Raw genomic sequence first — 22,142 nt, 5'->3', positions numbered from 1 at the left:
TTATGAGCATCACTTTCCAACATGTTTATTTGGTAACTTCTGTATTCGTTTACATCGATTTTCAAGTATGTGTGTGTGCGTAAATATATAGTACCAGTAAAAGTAGAGACACTTAAAATACATTCCAGGTGACTACCTCATGAAGTTGGTTGAGAGAATGCCAAGAGTGTGCAAAGCTGTCATCAAGGCAAAGGGTGGCTACTTTGAAGAATCTCAAAAAACAAACAAAAAAAAACAAATATTTTATTGTTTAACACAGTTTTTGGTTACTACATGATTCCATAAGTGTTATTTCATAGTTTGATGTCTCCCCTATTATTCTACCGTGTAGAAAATTGTTAAGATAAAGAAAACCCTTGGAATGAGTAGGAGTGTCCAGACTTTTGACTGGTACTAATATATATATTTATATACATACACACACACACACGCACGTACATATACAGTATATGTACTCTAACCCTTTTTTCTAGCACATTAAAAAAGATGAACGTCGTACATACGTTGAGCCAACTGAATGTCTTCAAGTTTAGCTGTCTGAAGACGGGAGGATAATCTAGATATTTTAATTGACATTGAACAAGCGTGAGTGTGTGTATTATCGTATTGCACAGGGCGATACATTTTTTATATGGAATTGTTCTCGTGTTCTTTGGAACATGGAAACAAACAGATGATACTATTGTAACTCTGAATCCGAGGGCTAAGATGTCATGCGGTGTACTGTTTCCCCCCGGCATGTGTGTTGTGGTGTAAAGTGTCCCCCCCGTCATTCCAGGTACATGGGTGAGATGGGGGACGCTGGGATCTGGTCCAGGATGCGACACACGTAGCTGGCCACATCCACACACCTCTCCTCGTACATCAGGATGAACGGGTGTTTCTGGAGGAGATAAATACATTACCTCAGTCACAAGTTCAATATGGCCACTGAGAAACTACACTGAACAAAAATATAAAATCGCAAGATGTAAAGTGTTTGTCCCATGTTTCATAAGCTGAAATAAAAGATTCCAGAATGTTCCATATGCAAAAGAAAATATATATATTTTGCATTCAAGCCTCCGTTTTGGATCTATTCCTTTTTTTGACAGTGTGCGGGTCAATTTCTTCCACTATTCTTATTTTGACTCCTACGCACCTTGAACAGACACTTTTCAGTAGTAAGGAACCTTAAAAGAGAGCAGACGGCTTCTGATTATTTCTGAAATGAAAGATCGCAGAAATGTTCCATACGCACAAAAAGCTTATTTCTCCCAAATTTTGTGCACAAATTTGTGTACATCCCTGTTAGTGAGCATTTGTCCTTTGCCAAGACAGGTGTGGCATATCAAGAAGCTGTCAGGTGTGGCATATCAAGAAGCTGATTAAACAGCATGATCATTACACAGGTGCACCTTATGCTGGGGACAATAAAAAACCACTAGAATGCGCAGTTGTCGTCACACAATACAATGACACAGATGTCTCAAGTTGAGGGAGCATGCAAATGGCATGCTGACTGCAGGAATGTCCACCAGAGCTGTTGCCAGATAATTGAATGTTCATTTCTCTACCATAAGCCACCTCCAATGTAATTTTAGAGAATTTGGTAGTACGTCCAACCGGCCTCACAACCGCAGACCATGTGTAACCCTGCCAGCCAAGGAACTCCACATCTAGCTTCTTCACCTGCTGGATTGTCTGAGACCAGTTACCCAGACAGCTGATGAAACTGTGGGTTTTCAAAACCGAAGGATTTCTGCACAAACTGTCTCAGGGATGCTTATCTGCGTGCTCATCATCCTCACCAGGGTCTTAACCTGACTGCAGTTCGGAGTTGGACTATATTCCACAGGCCACAATCAACAACTCTATGTGAAGGAGATGTGTGACACTACACGAGGCAAATGGTCACACCAGATACTGACTGGTTCTGATCCACACACCTACTTTTATTTTTAAAGGTATCTGTGACCAACAGATGCATATCTGTATTCCCAGTCACGTGAAATCCATAGAGTAGGGCCTAATGACTTTAAAATGTACTGATTTCCTTATATGAACTAACTCAGTAAAATCTTTGACATTAGTGCATGTTGCGTTGATATTTTTGTTCAGTATAGCTCAGGCTTTACAGTTGCCCACATAGCAGACAATACACAGTGAAATCCAAAAGGCATATAACATCCCAAGTCCTACCATAGAAAGACAAACTTACCAGGAGCTCCTTGTACTTTGGCCGTTTTGACTCATCCTTTGTAAGGCTGTAGAAAAATAGGGGGGGGGGAGAAGCAATTATATATACAACAAACAGCAATATACTGCTGTTGGGTAAACAGCACTGTTGCCTTTTCACCATTCTACCAGTAGAGGGCATAAATGAAAAAGCCTCTAGGTGACCATCATTGTGCAATAGCATATCCAGTGGTAGACTGCTTTCACCAGAGGTGATACTCACCATAAGTTGACAAAGTTGATGAACTTGGGGGAGAACTGCCTGTCCTCAGAGTTGCAGAGCTGCGGTGGCTCGCCCTTCACCACCTGGGTCAGCTGATCAAACACACTATTCCACTTGGGGTAGGGGAACCTGCCGGTGGCAAGCTCGTACTGAAGACACACACAGAGACTGGCATTAGACAAAGAAAAATGTTATTACTCATTGGCTACCACCACCACCAAGGGTTTAGAATTAGTTAAAAGATGCACTATGCAGACATAGCTCTGCAATTTCCTGGTTACAAAAATTCTAACGGTTTCAGTTTGTGACAAAAACAAGCTAGTGTAGAGAATCATTGTACCACCTAATACGCTGTGAAATATCTATTCCATAATCGTAGCTGATGTACAAAACTGAAAGTAAAAGACACAAAAAAGAAACTTAAGGGAAGCATCAAAAAAGTGAACATAGAACAGATCTACTGCTTCTCAGACTTCAGTGGGAATGAAAGATCTAGAACTACATTTCTATGTGAATTTGGTCGTCGAGGCACCCAAAAAGTTACATATTGCAGCTTTAATAGGTTGATATCAATAAAACTCAACCGTGCAGCTCGGCAATAATATATGTTTGGCAATATAGTAAAGCCATTTTTCTCCAGTCCCATTGGTCAGCATCAAATCAATGTATGAATCATCTGAATGAGATAATTACCAGGGTTATCCCCAAACTCCACACGTCTGATCGGACGTCGTAGCCTTGTCTGGAAGCACTGGGGTCTATCCTCTCCGGCTGGAGGACAAAAACACAACTTAACCAACATTACACTTATATACGATACACTGAGCAATTCAGGAACTGAATCCTAGTGAACATTGTAGTGAGATTTGCACAAAAATTCAAGTTACCTATGCGTCTAACTACTTAGTATTTGTTTCAAACAATATAAAGAAAGCAGTGCCCGTTGTCATGTAAAAATCTTCCCAGCGTGAAATAGTTCCCAATCGTTCTGATTGTGTTGTGATTGTAACGTCATGCGGTAAAACTTCTCCCGGCGTGAAAATGTTTCCAGTTCAATAATTGCACGTGCGTCTCTTTATGTGGATGGCTGAGCTTGTGCGGATGTTTCTCTCACACCCTCCCGTAGTGCCAACGTCTTTGTAATCGCAAAAATTATTGGTCACTGTCAATACTCCTGGCAACCATTGATTGGCAGATGTGTTAAGCAAATGTGCGTGCCCACAGAACAGTTTTTCCCGAGGTCGAGAAAGGGTGTGAGAGAAACATGTTGCTCAGCCATCCACATAAAGAGCTGCGCGTGCAATTATTGAACAGGGAACATTTTCACGCTGGGAGACGTTCTACAGCATGACATCACAACACAATCAGAAAGATTGGGAACCATTTCACACCGGGATGATTTTTACATGACACCCGTCTCAACCAGACTTACCGCCATGTAGGGTCTGCAGCCTGCGTCTCTGGTCTTGGCTATTGAGTCCACCAGCTGGCCGCTGATGCCAAAGTCACACAACTTGATGTTGCCGTTACGATCCATGAGAATGTTGGAAGGTTTGATGTCTGGGAGAGCACACAAACATAAAGGTTTTAAGAGTTCATTCACCAAACATAGATGTGAGAATAATTTTTACACACATGGCCAAACTGCAAAATATGTATCTGACAACCAAGACTTACCTCTGTGAATTATTTTCAAGTTTTCTTTTAAGTGGTTCAGTGCTTTAACGGTCTGTAAAAAGAAAAGTAAACATTTTGTTACAATCTACTGTATCTGTGACCAACAACTGCATTCGTATAAATAATGTTATAAACAGATTATATTTCACAGTAAATAAATAAAAACTACTCACTGCTAATGTGATTTTGCCTAATATTTCCTCTGGAATGACGTCATCTAACGAACAATATACATATTTGTAGAATTTGTCGAATGAGGTAGACATTAGTTCCATACATATCCAACAGTCGCCCTAAAAAAAAGAGATTTCATTATTGATCACAAAACAACGTTTCCACTTCCCGACCCAACATTTGATTATTACTTCTGCCCCAACAGAACCTCTCTAATTAGATATTCTAACTGCTCTTATATTCTTCAGGATAGGTGTCCCGTCCACGAGATGGTTGAGCTAACGTAGGCTAATGTGATTAACATGAGGTTGTAAGTAACAAGAACATTTCCCAGGACAGAAAGATTCAATTCTTGTTAATCAAACTGCACTGTTCAATTTACAGCAGCTATTACATTGAAACAAAACCATGCTATTGTTTGAGGAGAGGGCACAATTTTGAACATGAAATGTTATTAATAAAACAAATTAGGTACATTTGGGCAGTCTTGATATAACATTTTGAACAGAAATGCAATGGTTCATTAGATCAGTATAAAACATTGCATTCACTGCTGCCATCTGGTGTCCAAAATCTAAATTGCAACTGGGCTGGAATAATACATTATGGCCTCGCTTTTGCATTTCAAAGATGATGGTACAAAAACAAATATACAAAATAATGTTTTTTTTCTTTGTATTATCTTTTACCAGATCTATTGTGTTATAATCTCCTAAATTCCTTTCACAATTCCACAAACTTCAAAGTGTTTCCTTTCAAATGGTACCAAGAATATGCATATCCTTGCTTCAGGGCCAGAGCTACAGGCAGTTAGAGTTGGGTATGTCATTTTAGGCGAAAATTGGGGGTGTAAAGGGGCGGATCCTTAAGAGCTCCGTACAACTGTACGATAGAGACAGTCACTACTCCTAATACAGTAAATTCAAAAAGTATTCAGGCCCATAGTCTTTTTCCACATTTTGTTACATTACAGCCTCATTCTAAAATGGATTAAATAGTTTTTTCCCCTCATCAATCTACACATTACTAAACAGCTTTTTGGATTTTTTTTGCAAATGTATTAAAAATAAAAAACTGAAATATCACTTTTACATAAGTATTCAGACCCTTCACCTCAGTTTTTTGTTGAAGCACCTTTGGCAGCGATTACAGCCGTGAGTCCTCTTGGGTATACACACATACACATCTGTATTTGGGGAGTTTCTCCCATTCTTCTCTGCAGATCCTCTCAAGCTCTGTCAGGTTGGATGAGAAGCATCGCCTGAAACCTAAGTCCGGGCTCTGGCTGGACCACTCAAGGACATTCAGAGACTTGTCCCAAAGCCACTCCTGCGTTGTCTTGGCTGTGTGCCTAAGGTCATTGTTCTGTTGGAAGGTGAACCTTGGCCCCAGTCTGAGATCCTGAGCGCTCTGGAGCAGGTTTTCATCAAGGTTCTCTCTGTACTTTGCTCTGTTCATCTTTCCCTCAATCCTGACTAGTCTCCCAGTACCTGAAAAACATCCCCACAGCATGATTCTGCCACCACCATGCTTCACCGTAGGGATAGTGCCAGGTTTCCTCCAGATGTGACACTTGGCATTCAGGCCAAAAAGTTCAATCTTGGTTTCATCAGACCAGAAAATCTAGTTTCTCATGGTCAGAGTCCTTTAGGTGCCTTTTGGCAAACTCCAAGCGGGCTGTCATGTGCCTTTTACCGAGGAGTGGCTTCCATCTGGCCACTCTACCATAAAGGCCTGATTGGTGGAGCGCTGCAGAGATGTTTGTCCTTCTGGAAGGTTCTCCCATCTCCACACAGGAACTCTGTGAGAGTGACCATTGGCTTCTTAGTCACCTCCCTAACCAAGGCCCTTCTCCCCCGATTGCTCAGTTAGGCCAGGCAGCCAGCTTTAGGAAGAGTCTTGGTGGTTCCAAACTTCTTCCATTTAAGAATGACGGAGGCCTCTGTGTTTTTAGGGAACTTTTTTGGTACCGTTCCCCAGATCGGTGCCTGGACACAATCCTGACTCAGAGCTCTACAGACAATTCCTTCAACTTCATGGTTTGGTTTTTGCCCTGACATGTACTGTCAACTGTGGGACCTTATATAGACAGGTGTGTGTCTTTCCAAATCACATCTAAGCAATTGAATTTACCACAGGTGGACTCCAATCAAGTTGAAAAAACAGCTCAAGGATGATCAATGAAAACAGGATGTACGAGCTCAACTTCGAGTCTCAGATCAAAGGGTCTGAATACTTATGTAAATAAGGTATCTGTTTGTTTATTTTCAATTTGCAAAAATGTAAAAATCTGTTTTCGCTCTGTCATTATAGGGTATTGTCTGTAGATTGATGAGGGATTTAAAAATAAATCAGAATAAGGCTTAACAGGGCCTCCCGAGTGGCGCAGCGGTTCAATCCCGTGCTGTATCACAACCGCGCTCTAGAGACTCCTCCTGATGAAGTCATTGTGCGGTTGGCTTCCGGGTTAAGAGGGCGGGTGTTGAAAAGTGCGGTTAGGCGGGTCATGTTTCAGAGGACACGAGTCGACCTTCAACTCCCGAGCCCGTTGGGGAGTACCAGTGATGAGACTAGACAGAAAATGGGAAGAAAAAGGGGCTAAAATATATATTTTTTTAAAGGCTGTAACGTAACAAAATGTGGAAAAAGGGGTCTGAATACTTTCCGAATTCACCGTATATAATAGAACAGTCTCAACTCTCTGAAGAGAGTTCTGTAAACTGGGCGATATAGAGGCAGTCACTACCGAGTGCTGAAGCGTGTAGCGAGTAAAACTTGTCCTCGGTTGCAACGCTCACTACCGAGTTCCAAACTGCCCCTGGAAGCAATGTCAGAACAAGAACTGTTCGTCGGGAGCTTCATGAAATGGGTTTCCATTCCGAGCAGCCACCTAAATTCTAAGATCATGCACAATGCCAAGCGTCGGCTGGAGTGGTTGGACTCCGCCATTGGACTCTGGAGCACTGGAAAGGTGTTCTCTGGAGTGATGAATAACACTTCACCATCTGGCAGTCCGACAAATCTGGGTTTGGCAGAAGCCAGGAGCATGTTACCTGCCACAATGCATAGTGCCAACTGTGAAGTTTGGTGGGAGGAATAATGGTCTGGTGCTGATTTACATGATTCGGGCTACGCCCATTAGTTCCAGTGAAGGGAAAATCTTCATGCTTGAGCATACAGTGACATTCTAGACGATTCTGTGCTTCCAACTTTTGGGCAACAGTTTATAAAAGCCCTTTCCTGTTTTAGCATGACAATGCCCCCATGCACAAAGTGGTTTGTCGAGATCGGTGTGGAAGAACTTGACTGGCCTGCACAGAGCCCTGACCTCAACCCCATTGAACACCTTTGGGATGAGTTTGAACGCCAACTGCGAACCAGGCCTAGTCGCCCCAACACCAGTGCCGACCTCTCTAATGCTCATGACTGAATGGAAGCAAGTTCCTACAGTAAATGTTCCAACATCTAGTGGAAAGCCTTCCCAGAAGAGCGGAGGCTGTGATAACAAAGTGTCCACATACTTTTGTATAATATAACAGTCTCACCTCTCTGAAGAGAGCTCCGTAAAACTGGACGATATAGAGACAGTCACTACTCCTCATCACCACGTCTAGATCCATCAGCAGCTGCTTCTGCTCCTTCTCATCCACCGTGGAACGGATCCTCTGAGGGAGACAGTGACAAAAACCAAACATGTTCAGCAGAAATAGGGGAAACTATATAGGACGTACTAGTCATCACCCGATGAAGACCATTATGGTCAAAACATTGTTGTATTACTAGGTCTAACATAGAATGGTTCCAGAGGAGATGGCTGACGTTTTATGGGCTCCTAACCAATTGTGCCATTGTGTGTGTTTTTTATTTTGTACATAATGTTTCTACCACTGTCTCTTATGACCGAAAAGAGCTTCTGGATAACAGGACACCGATACCTCACCTCGTAATGGACGAAGATTCCCTTTAGCGCATCGGATGCGATTTACTTCAGACACCTGACAAGGCCCAAATCCCCGTCATTCTCAGGAGAAAGAGATAACGGGGACGTAGGTCGGGATGACTTGTAAGGATCTGACGGCGAGGGGGTAATCTACCTGTACCATCAGTCCTATTAGCCAACGTACAATCATTAGATAACAAACTAGACGGGCTACGACCATGAATATCCGACCAACGGGACATTAAAAACTGTAATATCTTATGTTTCACCGAGTCGTGGCTGAACGACGACATGAATAACATACAGCTGGCGGGGTTAACATTGTATCGGCAAGATCGGCAAGAACAGCTGCATCCGGTAAGACAGGGGTGGAGGTCTGTGTATATTTGAAAACAACAGCTATATTACACTGCTGCTACTCTGTTTATTATCTATGCATAGTCACTTTACCTCTACCTACATGTACATATTACTTCAATTACCTCAACTCACCGGTGCCCCTGCACACTGACTCTGTACCGGTACCCCCTGTAAATAGCCTCGCTACTATTATTTTACTGCTGCTCTTTAAATGTTGTTATTTTTTTAACTTAACACTTATTTTTCTTAAAACTGCATTGTTGGTTAAGGGTTTGTACATAAGCATTTCACTAACGTCTACACCTGTTGTATTCTGCGCATGTGACAAATCAAATTTGATTTGACCAAGAATCAAGACGATATTTTATAAGCTTTCCTATTCATTTATGTATCCTCCTTGAGATGGGCACATCTAAACCAAACTGTCACACACAGATCCATGATTTATTTACATGGACAGAGCAATTTACGAGGTGGGTAGACTACAGTATATCAATGTTACTATTCAGCCTGTAATGGCTCAGTCAGTGAGGATGAGAGCAGCTGGTGTGGTCACCTTGACGGCCATGATCTGTCCACTGGGTTTGTGCTGCATCTTGTTGACGGAGCCGTAGGCCCCGCGCCCGATCTCCCCCAGGTCCCTCAGGTCCTCGGCCGTGAAGTCACAGGCATTCTCTGTAGAAATCTTCAGCTTCCCCGACGACTCGATACTGTGTGTCCTCATACGTTCTCTTTAGGGGAGGGAGAGGAGAGAGGCAGGGAGGGAGGGAGGGAGGGAGGGAGGAAGAGAGAGGATAAAAAGAGGGAAAAATGTGGGGAAGGACGAAGATGGGGTAAAGCAGAGGGAGGAGGGGTAAAATAGGAATATAGGAAGATAGAGAGACGAAGGGGAGTGTGTTTGGGGCAGAGGGGGAGAATACATTATACATACATGAGGAAGTGATAAATAATGCATCATGTCCCTGAGCCGCTAATCTTATTTGGAGACATTTAGGAGGATGCCTCCACCTCGCTCCTATTGCATTCAAGTATCACGTTTTGTCACAAGTACAGTGAAATTCTTAACTTGCAAGCCCTACCCAACAGTGCAGTATTCAATATCCAAAAAGTATAACTTGTTTTTAAAAAAGCATGAGAAACAAGATATTACTTCTGGGTTATTTCCTCAATAGCAGAGCAGACTGAAGAAGATGCTGACTCATTCTGCACAGACATTTTACTGTATTCTCAGGGCTGAGAATAAGAGTGCTTTAAACCCTGTTTATACCTGCACACAAACAGTACCCTACAGTGTGTATGAAGATGATATTTCCCTAGAACAATAAAGCAAACAGAAATACATAACCTGTATAGAACTTACAAAAAGTTCTAAAAACTAAACTTACAAAAAGTTGTAGACTAGGCCTATCAGGACTCAACAACCCTTTCGTAACACCCCTCTTACTGACCATTAGATTAGCACTAGGATAAGGGTGTGTTTTGAACCCGCTCTCCACAGCACTTACATGTGTGGGTTCTGGAAGGAGGGGGCAGTTGAAGGTGAGGGATTGAGGGGCAACCTGGTAGCTGGCTTCACTGGAGGGTTGGCGAAGTTCAGCTTCAGGGCTTTACGTTTACCTGGCAGAGAGACAGGAGGAAACAGACATGTTCGTACACGACACATGCTGGTTCGGGTGAAGAAAAAGGGTGAGCATGTAATGATACGTTGGTGGGTGGGACACAGAATACAAATGATATGGGGTTGTAAGAGAACAGGATGAATGAACATGGAATAAATAGATTTCAAAATATGATGAGATCAGTTGGAACTTGTTCAATAAAACTAGTAAGTGAACCCCACTAATTCATGCTAACCAGGAGAAGTCCCTGAGTAAATTTAGTTTCAGTGTAACTTGAGTGAGAAATTCAGCAAATGAAAGTATCAGTAATGTTTCAGGAGACTGGAAAATAATACACTACATGGCCAAAAGCATGTGGACACCCCTTCAAATTAGTGGATTCTGTTATTTCAACCATACCTGTTGCTGACAGGTGTATAAAATAGAGCAAACAGCCATGCGATCTCCATAGACAAGCATTGGCAGTAGAATGGCCTTACTGAAGAGCTCAGTAACTTTCAACGTTATACCGTCATAGGAAGCCACCTTTCCAACAAGCCAGTTTGTCAAATGTCTGCCCTGCTAGAGCTGACCCAGTCAACTGTAAGTGCTGTTATTGTGAAGTGGAAATGTCTAGGAGCAACAACGGCTTAGCCACGAAGTGGTAGGCCACACAAGCTCACAGGACAGGACCGCGGAGTGCTGACATGCGTAGCACGTAAAACTCATCTGTCCTTGGTTTCAACACTCAATACCAAGTTCCAAACTGCCTCTGGAAGCAACGTCAGCACAAGAACTGTTCATCTGGAGCTTCAGGAAACGTGTTTCCATGGCCGAGCAGCAGCACACAACCTTAAGATCACCATGCGCAATGCCAAGCATCGGCTGGAATGGTGTAAAGCTCGCCGCCATTGGACTGGAGCAGTGGAAACGCCGTCTCGAGTGATAAATCATGCTTCACCAACTGGCAGTCCGATGGAATAATCTGGGTTTGGCGGATGCCAGAAGAACACTACCTGCCCGAATGCATATTGCCAACTGTAAAGTTTGGTGGAGAAGGAATTATGGTATGGGGCTATTTTTCATGGTTCGGGCTAGGCCCCTTAGGTCCAGTGAAGGGAAATCTTAACGCTACAACATACAATGACATTCTAAACGATTTTGTACTTCCAACTTTGTGGCAACAGTTTGGGGAAGGCCCTTTCCTGTTTCAGCATGACAATGACCCTGTGCACAAAGCAAGGTCCATACAGAAATGGTTTGTCGAGATCGGTGTGGAAGAACTTGACTGGCCTGCACAGAGTCCTGACCTCAACCCCATCCAACACCTTTGGGATGAACTGGAAAGCCGACTGCAAACCAACATCAGTGCCCGACCTTACTAATGCTCATGGCTGAATGGAAGCAAGTCTCTGCAGCAATGTTCCAACATCTAGTGGAAAGCTTTCCCAGAAGAGTGGAGGCATAGTATAGCAGTAAAAGGGGGACCAACTCCATATTAATAACCATGATTTTGGAATGAGATGTTCGACGAGCAGGTGTCCACATACTTTTGGTGTAATTATAGTGTCATTGCCACATGCTCAGAGAGACAGCCTCCCCATACCTTTCAGGCTTGGATTTGCCGGATATTGACAGAACACAAGCACGATGCATTATAAACACAAGCAAAGTGCCCACAAATGCAGGGGCTCCCACTTGCCAGGAAATGCAGACAACACCCCAGTGTCATTACTGAATTACCACTACAAAATTAACCCAACATGAATTGATTGCATTGCAAACCTGCATGCACTGGGAATCCATTTAAGACATTTCCATAGTTTGTTTAAATTGTGCAGTAGCTACAGTAACAGACTTGTCAAAGAGGAAACCCACCAACACCCTGAAAACATGATATGATGTCCAAACGAGACAGCAATATATAATCTATTCCATACTAACATAGTCCGTATCTGTTAACTCTGAGTGCTAAATGTTTCTATCATGGTCTTTTATCAGCCTATACATAACAGAAAAAAAACTGGTAAAAGGTACTCAACTATATGATAATGTTGAAGATGAGATGGGAGCGTATGGTCTTCTTTGACATACAGAGTATAGTGACCTACAGGCCCAAATCAGAGGTGCAGTACTCGTGGTCCCATTAACCATTATGCCCAGGTGCAAATGAATCCTCACCCAAACAAAATGCTCCACCATGGATTAGATTAGTCAACAGAGAACAGTAGACAGACCGCCCCACTACCAGAGAACCACACAGGCTGCATCTCAATAGTCTAGAGTGGCTTCCTCTCCTTGTCTCCTCTCCCACCTACCTTGTATCCTATCCTTCACTGCTCTGACAACACATACTAGGTGAAAGAGATTTGGTTGATGCCCAACAAATATTTACTGTCAACTGTCCAGTCAGTGCAGATAGAGGAAAGGAGACACTCCAGACTATTGGATGCACCCACAGAGAGAGAGAGGGTTGTTGTGCTATGAGAGAGTGCTAATGCTTACTTTGGGGCACTCCAGACAGGCTTATCTGAAACCCTAAGGTAAAGAAAAGACATTTTACTACATTTTGGCTTTGCGCTCTTTTACTGTAAAACAATGGGAGTGTTTCCAATAGGTTTCGAAAAAAAATCGGCTAATCTGTTTATCCCCGTGATTATGAATTTAGCCTGTTAAATTTAGCAACAGTTGCTGTTCCGCAACAGTGCAACATAGGCGCAACATGTAGTTGAAGATGAATACATTGATTCTGTGTGATGTACAGGTGGATAGAGAGTGAGTTAACAACAGGAAGATCTATGTCATCTGGATGGAAGTCGTCAATCTACTATGACTGCGCAACCCTAGCTTTCAATGGCAAGTGAGGGCTGGTCGTGTTATTTGTGTATTTATGCTACCCTACAAATATTTGGCCATCTAAGATATTGAGCCTCATATTAGGCTCCAACAATGAGTTTATTTCAGGAGCTATGGAATGGTGGGAAATCTCTAACCTAGAACCCATACCAGTGAATGGAAACATACAGAATGGGGAACTCAATGAGGAAATCAAAATCAAAAAGGGAAATGGGGACTGAGACAATGTAAATCATATTCCACTAAGATGAACAGAATATTGCATCAACAACAATCTGGTAATATTCTACTGAAATCCTATTAAAAAAAAATCTATAGTACCTGTTTCGTTTTGACACCTCCAGCACGTGTTGATTTCTGAAATGTTTAAAATAAAGCGGAACATTTGCGACAGACATCTACAACTGCATTTGTCAAAGTAGGCCTAGATTAATAGCACTAAAACACTGATCACAGACTGCAACATTACACAACAGTGACAATTAAGCAATAAGGCACGAGGGGGTGTGGTATATGGCCAATATACCACAGCTAAGGGCTATTCTTATGCACAATTTAGCACCAAGTGCCTGGATATACCACAGCTAAGTGCTATGTTGGCCATATACCACAAACCCCTGATGTGCCTTATTGCTATTATAAACTGGTTACCAATGTAATTAGAGCAGTAAAAAAAAATACATGTTTTGTCATACCCGTTGTATACGGTCTGATATACCAAGGCTGTCAGCCAATCAGCTTACAGGTCTCAAATCACCCAGTTTATAACAAACAATATAGCACTGACATGTCAATGCCAATTATGTCTCAATATTTCCAAGGGAAAATATACATAGAAACACAAAGTAATTAAATTTGTGATCATCTCCATGTAAAATGAATTCGCTAACAAAACAGTAGTACATAGCCTATTTACGTTTAGTGAAAGAGAACATCAATTTCTCAATCTGGTACTAGGCCCTGTCTTTAGTGGTGGATGCAGCGACTAACTCGACTAAAATCGATTAATGGAAACTCAAATGCAGTGAAACGTCCGTAACTACAATGTAACAATTGTCAGATGGCGCGACCACGTTTCAGCAGTTGTAACATTGTTACAGTATACTGCGCAGAAAATTACAATGTTGCAACAAATGGCCGAGGCGCTACATTTAGCAGCATATAGCTAGCTGCATCTCTTCTATGTAGCTTAGCTTCTCGGGGCAATGGTAGCTAGGCTAGCCAAGTCATGTTTTTCAGCAGCTAAATAACTCTGATCAAGTAGAACATCGACATTTAGGGCATCTGCTCTTACCTTGCATGTTGCTGACGGTGGTCATGTGTTGTGTTTGCGGGTGATGATGGTGCGAGGTGGATCCTGCGATGTTGCTGTTGGAGGTTGTTGAGTTGCTGTTGGAACTGGGAGACGCCATTGTTGTGTTCGATTCCAGCAGCGCTCAGGCTGCAATGCAGGCAGAGTAAACTTCGCCCTCTCTCGCTCCACACGGGACACTGCGCCAGCGGAGCGAACTCAGCACAGCATACGACGGCCACGTCTATGGATGTGCTATGGCACCCGATTCTGCCCCATGGACACTCCTGAGTCACTGAAGACAGTGCGTAACAGTTAGCCTACGCCAGATGGGGCGGGGGTTTCCATTGGGCTGGTATAATGGGACGCCCAGCAAATACTATATATATATATATATATACACTTTTTAAAATTTAACCAGGCAAGTCAGTTAAGAACAAATTCTTGTTAAGAACAAATTCTTGTTTACAAGATGACCGGTTGTGATGCAGCCTGAATTCGAACCAGGGTGTCTGTAGTGACGCCACTCGGGAGCCCATATTTTTGAGTTGAGTAATCCAGTTGATATGGCTACAGGGAAGGCTATGTACATAGTCATTTATTGAATGGGGGTTATGGAGACATTGTAAGGTTGGCTCAGGGCCAGCAGAATGTTGTCCTTGTAAGTAATGCTCAACGCAGTTTTTTATGAGCGTTTGTCTGAAGCTGGTGTGAGGTATGACAGGTCAGTGGAAAGATAAAATAGTGTAGCAACCTTAACACAACATCGAGCAACCTTGTCACGAGGTTTGGACCTCTTGGTGTAATGGTTAAGGTGTTGGATTGACAGTCACATGTCCCAGTCTAGGGCTATACTCCAGATTCACTACATTGGTGTGAGAAGTGGGATGTATAAGTGAGGAACTTGATATGTAGAGAAGCAGAATAGAATAGTCTGGGTAGCCATTTGTTTAGCTGTTCAGGAGTCTTATGGCTTGGGGGTAGAAGCTGTTTATGTCTTTTGGACCTAGACTTTGCGCTCCGGTACCGCTTGCCGTGAGGTAGCAGAGAGAACAGTCTATGACTGGAGTCTTTGACAATTTTTAGGGCCTTCCTCTGACACCATCTGGTATAGAGGACCTGGATGTCAGGGTGCTCGGCCCCAGTGATGTACTGGGCCGTACGCACTACCCTCTGTAATGCCTTGTGGTCGGAGGCCGATTAGTTGCCATAGTGATGCAACCAGTCAGTTTGCTTCTTGAAAGTCCAACATCTTGAGACTTCTGACATGCAGAACATTTTGGGACTGTATCAACAGTGGAATAATACAAATCTAAAGATAGTTTGAGTGGATTTTCCCTTTATTCCAAAACCCAATTACCTCATCAATAGGTTTGGAATAAGGTATTGGCTTGACACTTGCTAGATCTGGGTTCAAGCCCCAGTCAGGGCTACCCCCTGAATATGTTACAATAATAAAGGAAATGTATAAAAGGGTTTAAGTAGTAGAATAAAGAAAAATATATTTCTTAAAGTGTGATCTGCTGTGAGCCTCCTCCAGCCATGAGTCTCCTGTTGTCTTCCACAGGGATGCTGGTTCTACAGGGATGCTGGCCCATGGTGACTCTAATGCTTCCCACCATTGTGTCAAGTTGGTTGAATGTCTTTTGGTGCTTCTTATACTCTTAGCCCCATGGCAGTCATGTGCTTTGGATAAATGCATCAAATGGCATATATTTAGTAATGACAATAAACTTAATTTGCATGTCTATTACAGGAACATTTAGAAATCAAATTAAATTTATTGAAGGTAAAATAATAATCCCCTTACAGCGCAATACACAGATTAATCCATTTACTCTTGTCAAAGCATTCATTTTTCATAGGTAATTGTCAATAGGTCTATCACCACAATAACATAATTTAGAGCTACAATATCAACTTATTGAGGTAACATATTATGAGAGAAAGTGTGTTTATGAAGAGACATTCTCCCACTCTTTTGGCACCCAATCTCAGGCCAGATGGAATGTGCAACATGTTTTATCAGTACCTGTTGTCTTCCACTCAAATCAATATTGGTATAAAGTTTTATTTTAATCACTAGCCCATTAACTCAGAAAATGTAATATGTATATACACACACTGAGTGTACCAAACATTAGGAACACATTCCTAATATTGATTTGTAACACCCTCCCCCCTCTCAGAACAGCCTCAATTCGTCAGGGCATGGACTCTACAAGGTGTCGAAAGCATTCCACAGTGATGCTGGCCCATGGTGACACTAATGCTTCCCACAGTTGTTTCAAGTTGGTTGAATGTCTTTTTGATAGTGGACCATTCTTGATACACAAGGGAAACGGTTGATCGTGAAAAACCCAGCAGCGTTGCAGTACTTGACACAAACCAGTGCACCTGGCACCTACTTCCATACCCCGTTCAAAGGCACTTACATATTTTGTCTTCCCCATTCACCCTCTGAATGGCACACATACACAATCCATGTCTCAATTGTCTTACGGCTTAAAAATCCTTATTGAACCTGTCTCCTCCCCTTCATCTACACTGACTGAAGTGAATTTAACTAGTAACATCAATAAGGGATCATAGCTTTTACCTGGATTCACCTGGTCAGTCTATGTCATGGAAAGAGCAGGTGTCCTTAATGTTTTGTATACTCTGTATATGAGGACCCAAGGAATTGTCCCTCCCCAGATTCCGTACAGCTGTAGAATCTTTGGCATTATCATGGATACATCAGTATTCTATCAGACATCCTTCCATATCCCTTTAAAAACATTCTGTCCTCATACACAGAGACTGTACCAAAGGCATCACTTTCCGGTGGGGTCTCTATCACCCCCTCCAGTGTGAGGTAGTGCACTCCGGAGTCATCTCTGTGATAGCCTCCATCATGGTCGTGTCCTGCCATGAAGCAGACTACACTCTTATGGGCCTGGAGTATGGAGAGCAGCGCATCGTAGTTCCAGGCTAGGCAGATAGGTTCTGTAGAGCTGGGGTGGATAGGGAGATGGCCTGTACAAGAAAACAGTCAACATTATTTAGTCAATTCATCTATTGAGTCACATTAGGGATTTCAAATGTCATGATGCCTGCTATGACAGTTGTTATGTAGGCCTCATGACTTGACTTACTGACAATGGTGACTCTCTCCAGTTTTTTGTCTGCCAACGACAAAACTCCTTCCAGCCAGTCCAGCTGATCTTGACTGAATCCTCCATTGAACTTCACAAACCTTTGCTCCATCCCCACAGGTGCTAAAACATATGGATAAAGACATTATTAAACAAATGTCAAACACTTCAATTCACATGAAACACCTCTTATTCTCAGGGCCTACTGTGGCATTAGGTTCTCCACAGTCAAGCTACATGGAATTGTGCAGTGTCAATAAAGTAGTAGCTACTAGTGGTAGGCTATTCTGCTCATAAGTGATGTGATGAGGTTAGTGTAGCACTTGTGGGGGAACAGTGTTTAAAACTAGCTACCCTGCAGTTAACAGGGCAAGTGCACTACATGTGCTATAGGCTAAAGGTCCAGACCTCCTGACTAACAGTATACCTACCTGGGGGATGGTTCAGATCTTCATTGTCATTGTGGGCTTTTAAAATAGCAATAGCCTGCTGGTATTTCAGACTGGACTCCTCTCTCCCTAGTAGGCTCACATCATAGGCATCCAAAACGACAAATCGGTATTTGGGGGCTGGACTGAAATGATAAGCATAGATTTCACAGCTGCTGAGATGCCCCCCTCCTGCTTCAGAATCTGTAGTACTATTGAGGACCGACAGCATTAGGGTGTCTCTGCTAAAGTTATAAAACTCATGGTTGCCCCACACGTGGTGGACTTCAACCGGAGAGGAGTCAAACACTTTCATCACCGTTTCCAGGGCTCGCTCTGATGCGTCGTGCCTCTTGTTGAAGCCATCGATAATGTCACCGAGCTGAAGGATGAACCGGGGTTTGACAGTATCCGCGGTCCACCTTTTCTGTGCATTGTGCAATATGCGAAGACTGTTCCTGTAGTATCGTTTCCTTGAGCGTTTGAAATTGAAGCCCTCATCTATGTCGGCGTATTGAATGTCGGCGATTATTCCAAATGTAAACAGTGGTTTGTCGCAGTTCTCCATTCCGGTTGTCATGGTGTTATTGATCAAACTTCTACTTTTAGTCCACTTGAGAAAGCTAGCTAACCTTCTAACATTTTTGACCGCTGCCAGAACGCTTCTTTATTCTACCTACTAGAATGGAGTGAAGGTTGCCAGGATATTCTGTGGCTGTTGTCCTCTTGTACTAGATACTGTACATTGTTTCAATGTCAATTGATACAGTTAGGTTACAGGTTTTCTAAAACGCCGGTAGAGTTGTTACATGTCCGATTGCACTAGTATTCTGCCAGCAGCACACATGATAACGTCACGTTTGCATGAGAAAACTTTCAAAATAAAAGCCCGCAGTTCAAAACATTGCAAAGTGAATAACTACTGTCAACAACTATTTCATTCAATAGATATGGAATCGAATCAATGGCCACTTGTATTGTGCGAACAAGAACATACAATAAGCAATTCATGAAAACAAATGCAACATCTGGTTTAAGACCAATATAATTCAAAAATACTATGGTTGACACTTGTATTTTGGGCTATAGAAAGACAACTTTTCTAACTGTGTCAGCTAAAGTGGGGTAGGAAATACTCAGTAGGGTCTCTAACTGTATCGTACATATCCAGCAGCACTTCGTTTTCCACCACTCGTATAGCCCCAATGCAATACACTGTAACATATTGTACATGGGATACATATTGGCTTGTAGAGATATTTTTTTTATTCCTGTCTCAGTGTATTGCATTGGGGTCTATGGAACGGTGGAGAACAAAGTGCTGCTAGATATTTACGACAAAGTCCCCCTCCAAAACTACATATTTGGTTCGTAGAGACCCTACTGAGTAGAACATTTTTCTCTACAAACCAACATGTATCCCATGTACAGTATATTGCAGTGTAATACATTGGGGGCTATGGAGGGGTCGGCGAAAAGGCGTGCGACTCAGTCCCCCTCAAAAACTAACCATATTTGGTTAGTAGCCGAACCTACTGAGTATTTCCAACGCTGGTATAAATAATACATGGTAAAAAGCATCAAAATATCTATTTATTTCTTCAAATGTGGTTGCAATGCTGTGAAAAACAGTTGTACTGCACCCCCCCCCCCCAAAGAAAAATCGATATTCCCAAAGTTTAGCATGTCTTTGCAAGGGAACTCTTATTTTGAGAAAGACATATCTTCGATCCTGCTGCCAGCATAATATCCTGATGCTAGAAGAACGGTAATTCCGACTACTGTCAGTGCATTTGTTCACGAACATCCCAACTGCGCTGCAACTGCGCAGTATTAGATACAGTATTGGGATTGCATGGCAGGTTACTTAAACAACACACAAGTACTGCACTACCACCAAATGCACGGGACTCTCGTGAAATATTGAAAAGGGCCATAGACAAATCTAGCAGGTATAGTAATGTGGCTCTACTGACTCATCAAAAAAAATTGAAAGTGACCTCCCCCGTATTTTCACAGTATTGACACTATAAGGTAGTAATACTAAACCTCACTGGATATTGAACCGGGTCTCACAGTAAACTAAATCGGTCTTTAGTCTTTACATGTTTATATTAATCACATAGACCTAGAGGTGTGTTTGAACTCTTCCACTATAGATCCATTTGTGGTTTCAGGGTGGGTGAGAAAGGCAAATCAGTGAAGGTAACCTTTCTTCTGACCAGAGAGAACAGGTGCTCCATGTCATGCAACTTGGGTGAAGATCTGTTTCTTGCTTTGCTCTCAGGAACAGAGCACCATTGAAATGAGTGATTTCTTGTGTAGCGTTAAGTGTGGAGATGGAGCAATTGAAGTTGAAAATTCCTGGTGTTTGTGATGCCCGCGATTTGGTGCGACACAGACCCGGTGTTGAGCGTGGTGAAACAGATGAGTCACTATTAGTCCTTTTGAGTCGTAGTCTTTGCCTGACAAAGTCATGTTAGGATATATCATCCTGTTAGAGCTTTTGTGCAGAATCAGGTGCAACATATCTGGTCATGTAGCAGCTGCGTGTAGGAGGGAAATTCCACGATGTGGGAAGTGTGCAGGAGATGCATGGGACAGAGGATTGTGTAGTTTCAGTGGATGTAGGTGTGCGTGTTAACTGTAGGGGTGACCATGTTGCTGGTGATCGGAAGTGTCCCATGCGAGAGAGGCGGGTTGGAGTGGTCAGAGTAGTGCAGAAGGCGTTGTATGCTGAGGCAGTGAAGAAAGTAGAGGATTGGTCAAGGGTGAGGGATCCTGAGAGGATCCCAGTGAGTAGTAGATCTGTGCCAGCACAGAGGGAAAGGCCCATGAGTGATTTATGCTTCAGTAATGTTGTCTTCTTAGCATTCATAGCAATGGTTATCAACTGTACCGCATCAATGGAACGTGAATCCCAGAAAATAGATGCTGTGGTGGCAGCTGCAGAGAAATATAAGGGTATAGGAGATTTGACTTCAGAAGAATTACAGGGTGTGTTGAGGAGTGGTGTGCCATCCTCCCAGCCCGTTGGTATGGTGCAGGAGCATTTTGTATTAAACACACACTACATCACAGTAGGTGGCGACATGCACAAACAAAATGTGCAAACACCATGATACCAAAGAAGAAGTGTTTAATTGCTATAATGTAATTACTTCGCCAGCATGGCCTATTTACTGCCTTACCTCCCTTATCCTACCTCATTTGCACATGCTGTATATAGACTTTTCTACTGTATTATTGATTGTTTATTCCATGTGTAACTGTGTTGTTGTATGTGTCGAACTGCTTTGCTTCATCTTGGCCAGGTCGCAGTTGCAAATGACAACTTGTTCTCAACTAGCATACCTGGTTAAATAAAGGTGAAATATATATTTTTTAAATAAAATAAAAAATACTTTTCCCCATTCAACCACTGTCTGGAGAAATCCCTTCACAATAATTTTAAACTGCTTTTCTAATACACAGTTAACTTAGACTACCCCTTGCTAATCAGGAAACTCGTGGATATGTTGTGGTGGATTGTCATTACAATTGCTTCGCAGGAACAGTAATCACAGTTCAGTTATTTAGCCATTACACTATTTTAAAACTCCCAGTTTTTGCCATAGCTCTCAGCTCTCACTGGCTTTCAGTGAGCTTGTCTGAGGGACTGACCGCAGCTGCTCTCATTGGAGCATTGCGATTGGTTGCCCAAAATTCAGGTGCGGGACTTAACGAAGAGTCAATTCCAACCATCGTTTGTTTATTGTTGACCATCAGAAAAAAGTGTGTCTATGAGTCTGATAATGGACTGAACAACTCTGACAGCTGTGCTTTATTTAGACAACTTGAACTTGACCCGACATTAACTCATAAGCCTAGAGATTTGATCTGTTGCATTAAAGATGAGCTTTTTAAACAGCGTATGATGCCAACCCATGTCTTTCTTTTACCATGCCCTCCAAATATCTATATGCAGATAACACCAAAATAGCACTTCTCCCACACTAGTTGAGGCATTTCTCAAATTACAGGAGCTGTTGTTGTCCATCAATCAGAATAGAATGATGTAGTTTTAATTCCTTCTGCAAATTGTTCCAAGATGACTGATCATCTCCTCTGTTTTGTTGACCTTGAGTGTGAGGTTGTTTTCCTGACACCACACTCCGTGGGCCCTCACCTCCTCCCTGTAGGCCGTCTCGTCGTTGTTGGTAATCAAGCCTACCACTGTAGTGTCGTCTGCAAACTTGATG

The 22,142-nt window shown here is 42.5% G+C and overlaps 2 protein-coding genes across 3 annotated transcripts; both read right to left on the bottom strand.

Annotated features, from left to right (window-relative positions):
- Positions 1–14,638, bottom strand: map2k4b (mitogen-activated protein kinase kinase 4b). Of its 2 annotated transcripts, XM_064950628.1 has the most exons (13): positions 14,340–14,638; positions 13,367–13,402; positions 12,695–12,727; positions 10,097–10,208; positions 9,148–9,322; positions 7,837–7,956; positions 4,291–4,410; positions 4,118–4,169; positions 3,873–4,000; positions 3,134–3,211; positions 2,441–2,589; positions 2,201–2,246; positions 1–883 (listed from the first exon to the last, which is right to left on the bottom strand). In XM_064950628.1, exons 1-13 carry the CDS (start codon positions 14,455–14,457, stop codon positions 770–772), a joined length of 1,281 nt encoding a protein of 426 aa, XP_064806700.1. In that variant the 5' UTR covers positions 14,458–14,638; the 3' UTR covers positions 1–769. The 2 variants fall into 2 exon arrangements, with proteins under 2 accessions (XP_064806700.1, XP_064806701.1); XM_064950629.1 differs by lacking the exon at positions 12,695–12,727.
- A 1,448-nt stretch (positions 14,639–16,086) lies between these two features.
- Positions 16,087–18,719, bottom strand: adprm (ADP-ribose/CDP-alcohol diphosphatase, manganese-dependent). The gene is made up of 3 exons (XM_064950620.1): positions 17,905–18,719; positions 17,474–17,596; positions 16,087–17,354 (listed from the first exon to the last, which is right to left on the bottom strand). The coding sequence occupies exons 1-3, from the start codon at positions 18,479–18,481 to the stop codon at positions 17,065–17,067; spliced, it is 990 nt and encodes a 329-aa protein (XP_064806692.1). The 5' UTR covers positions 18,482–18,719; the 3' UTR covers positions 16,087–17,064.
- Positions 18,720–22,142: the final 3,423 nt, after the last annotated feature.

This window comes from Oncorhynchus masou, chromosome 31 (assembly GCF_036934945.1).
Source record: "Oncorhynchus masou masou isolate Uvic2021 chromosome 31, UVic_Omas_1.1, whole genome shotgun sequence".
Taxonomy (NCBI): Eukaryota; Metazoa; Chordata; class Actinopteri; order Salmoniformes; family Salmonidae; genus Oncorhynchus; species Oncorhynchus masou.
This window is presented reverse-complemented; position numbering and strand designations above follow the sequence as displayed.

What these genes read in the sequence shown, in the direction of transcription:
- map2k4b (XM_064950628.1), bottom strand. Translation starts at nt 14,457, where the DNA reads ATGGCGTCTCCCAGTTCCAACAGCAACTCAACAACCTCCAACAGCAAC. An exon ending in CTTGAAAATAATTCACAGAG is followed by an intron (nt 4,001 to 4,117) that starts GTAAGTCTTGGT and finishes GTGCTCTCCCAG; the next exon opens with ACATCAAACCTTCCAACATT. An exon ending in GCTGCAGACCCTACATGGCG is followed by an intron (nt 3,212 to 3,872) that starts GTAAGTCTGGTT and finishes TTTGTCCTCCAG; the next exon opens with CCGGAGAGGATAGACCCCAG.
- adprm (XM_064950620.1), bottom strand. Translation starts at nt 18,481, where the DNA reads ATGACAACCGGAATGGAGAACTGCGACAAACCACTGTTTACATTTGGA. An exon ending in AGATCTGAACCATCCCCCAG is followed by an intron (nt 17,597 to 17,904) that starts GTAGGTATACTG and finishes CATATGTTTTAG; the next exon opens with CACCTGTGGGGATGGAGCAA. An exon ending in GGAGAGAGTCACCATTGTCA is followed by an intron (nt 17,355 to 17,473) that starts GTAAGTCAAGTC and finishes TTTCTTGTACAG; the next exon opens with GCCATCTCCCTATCCACCCC.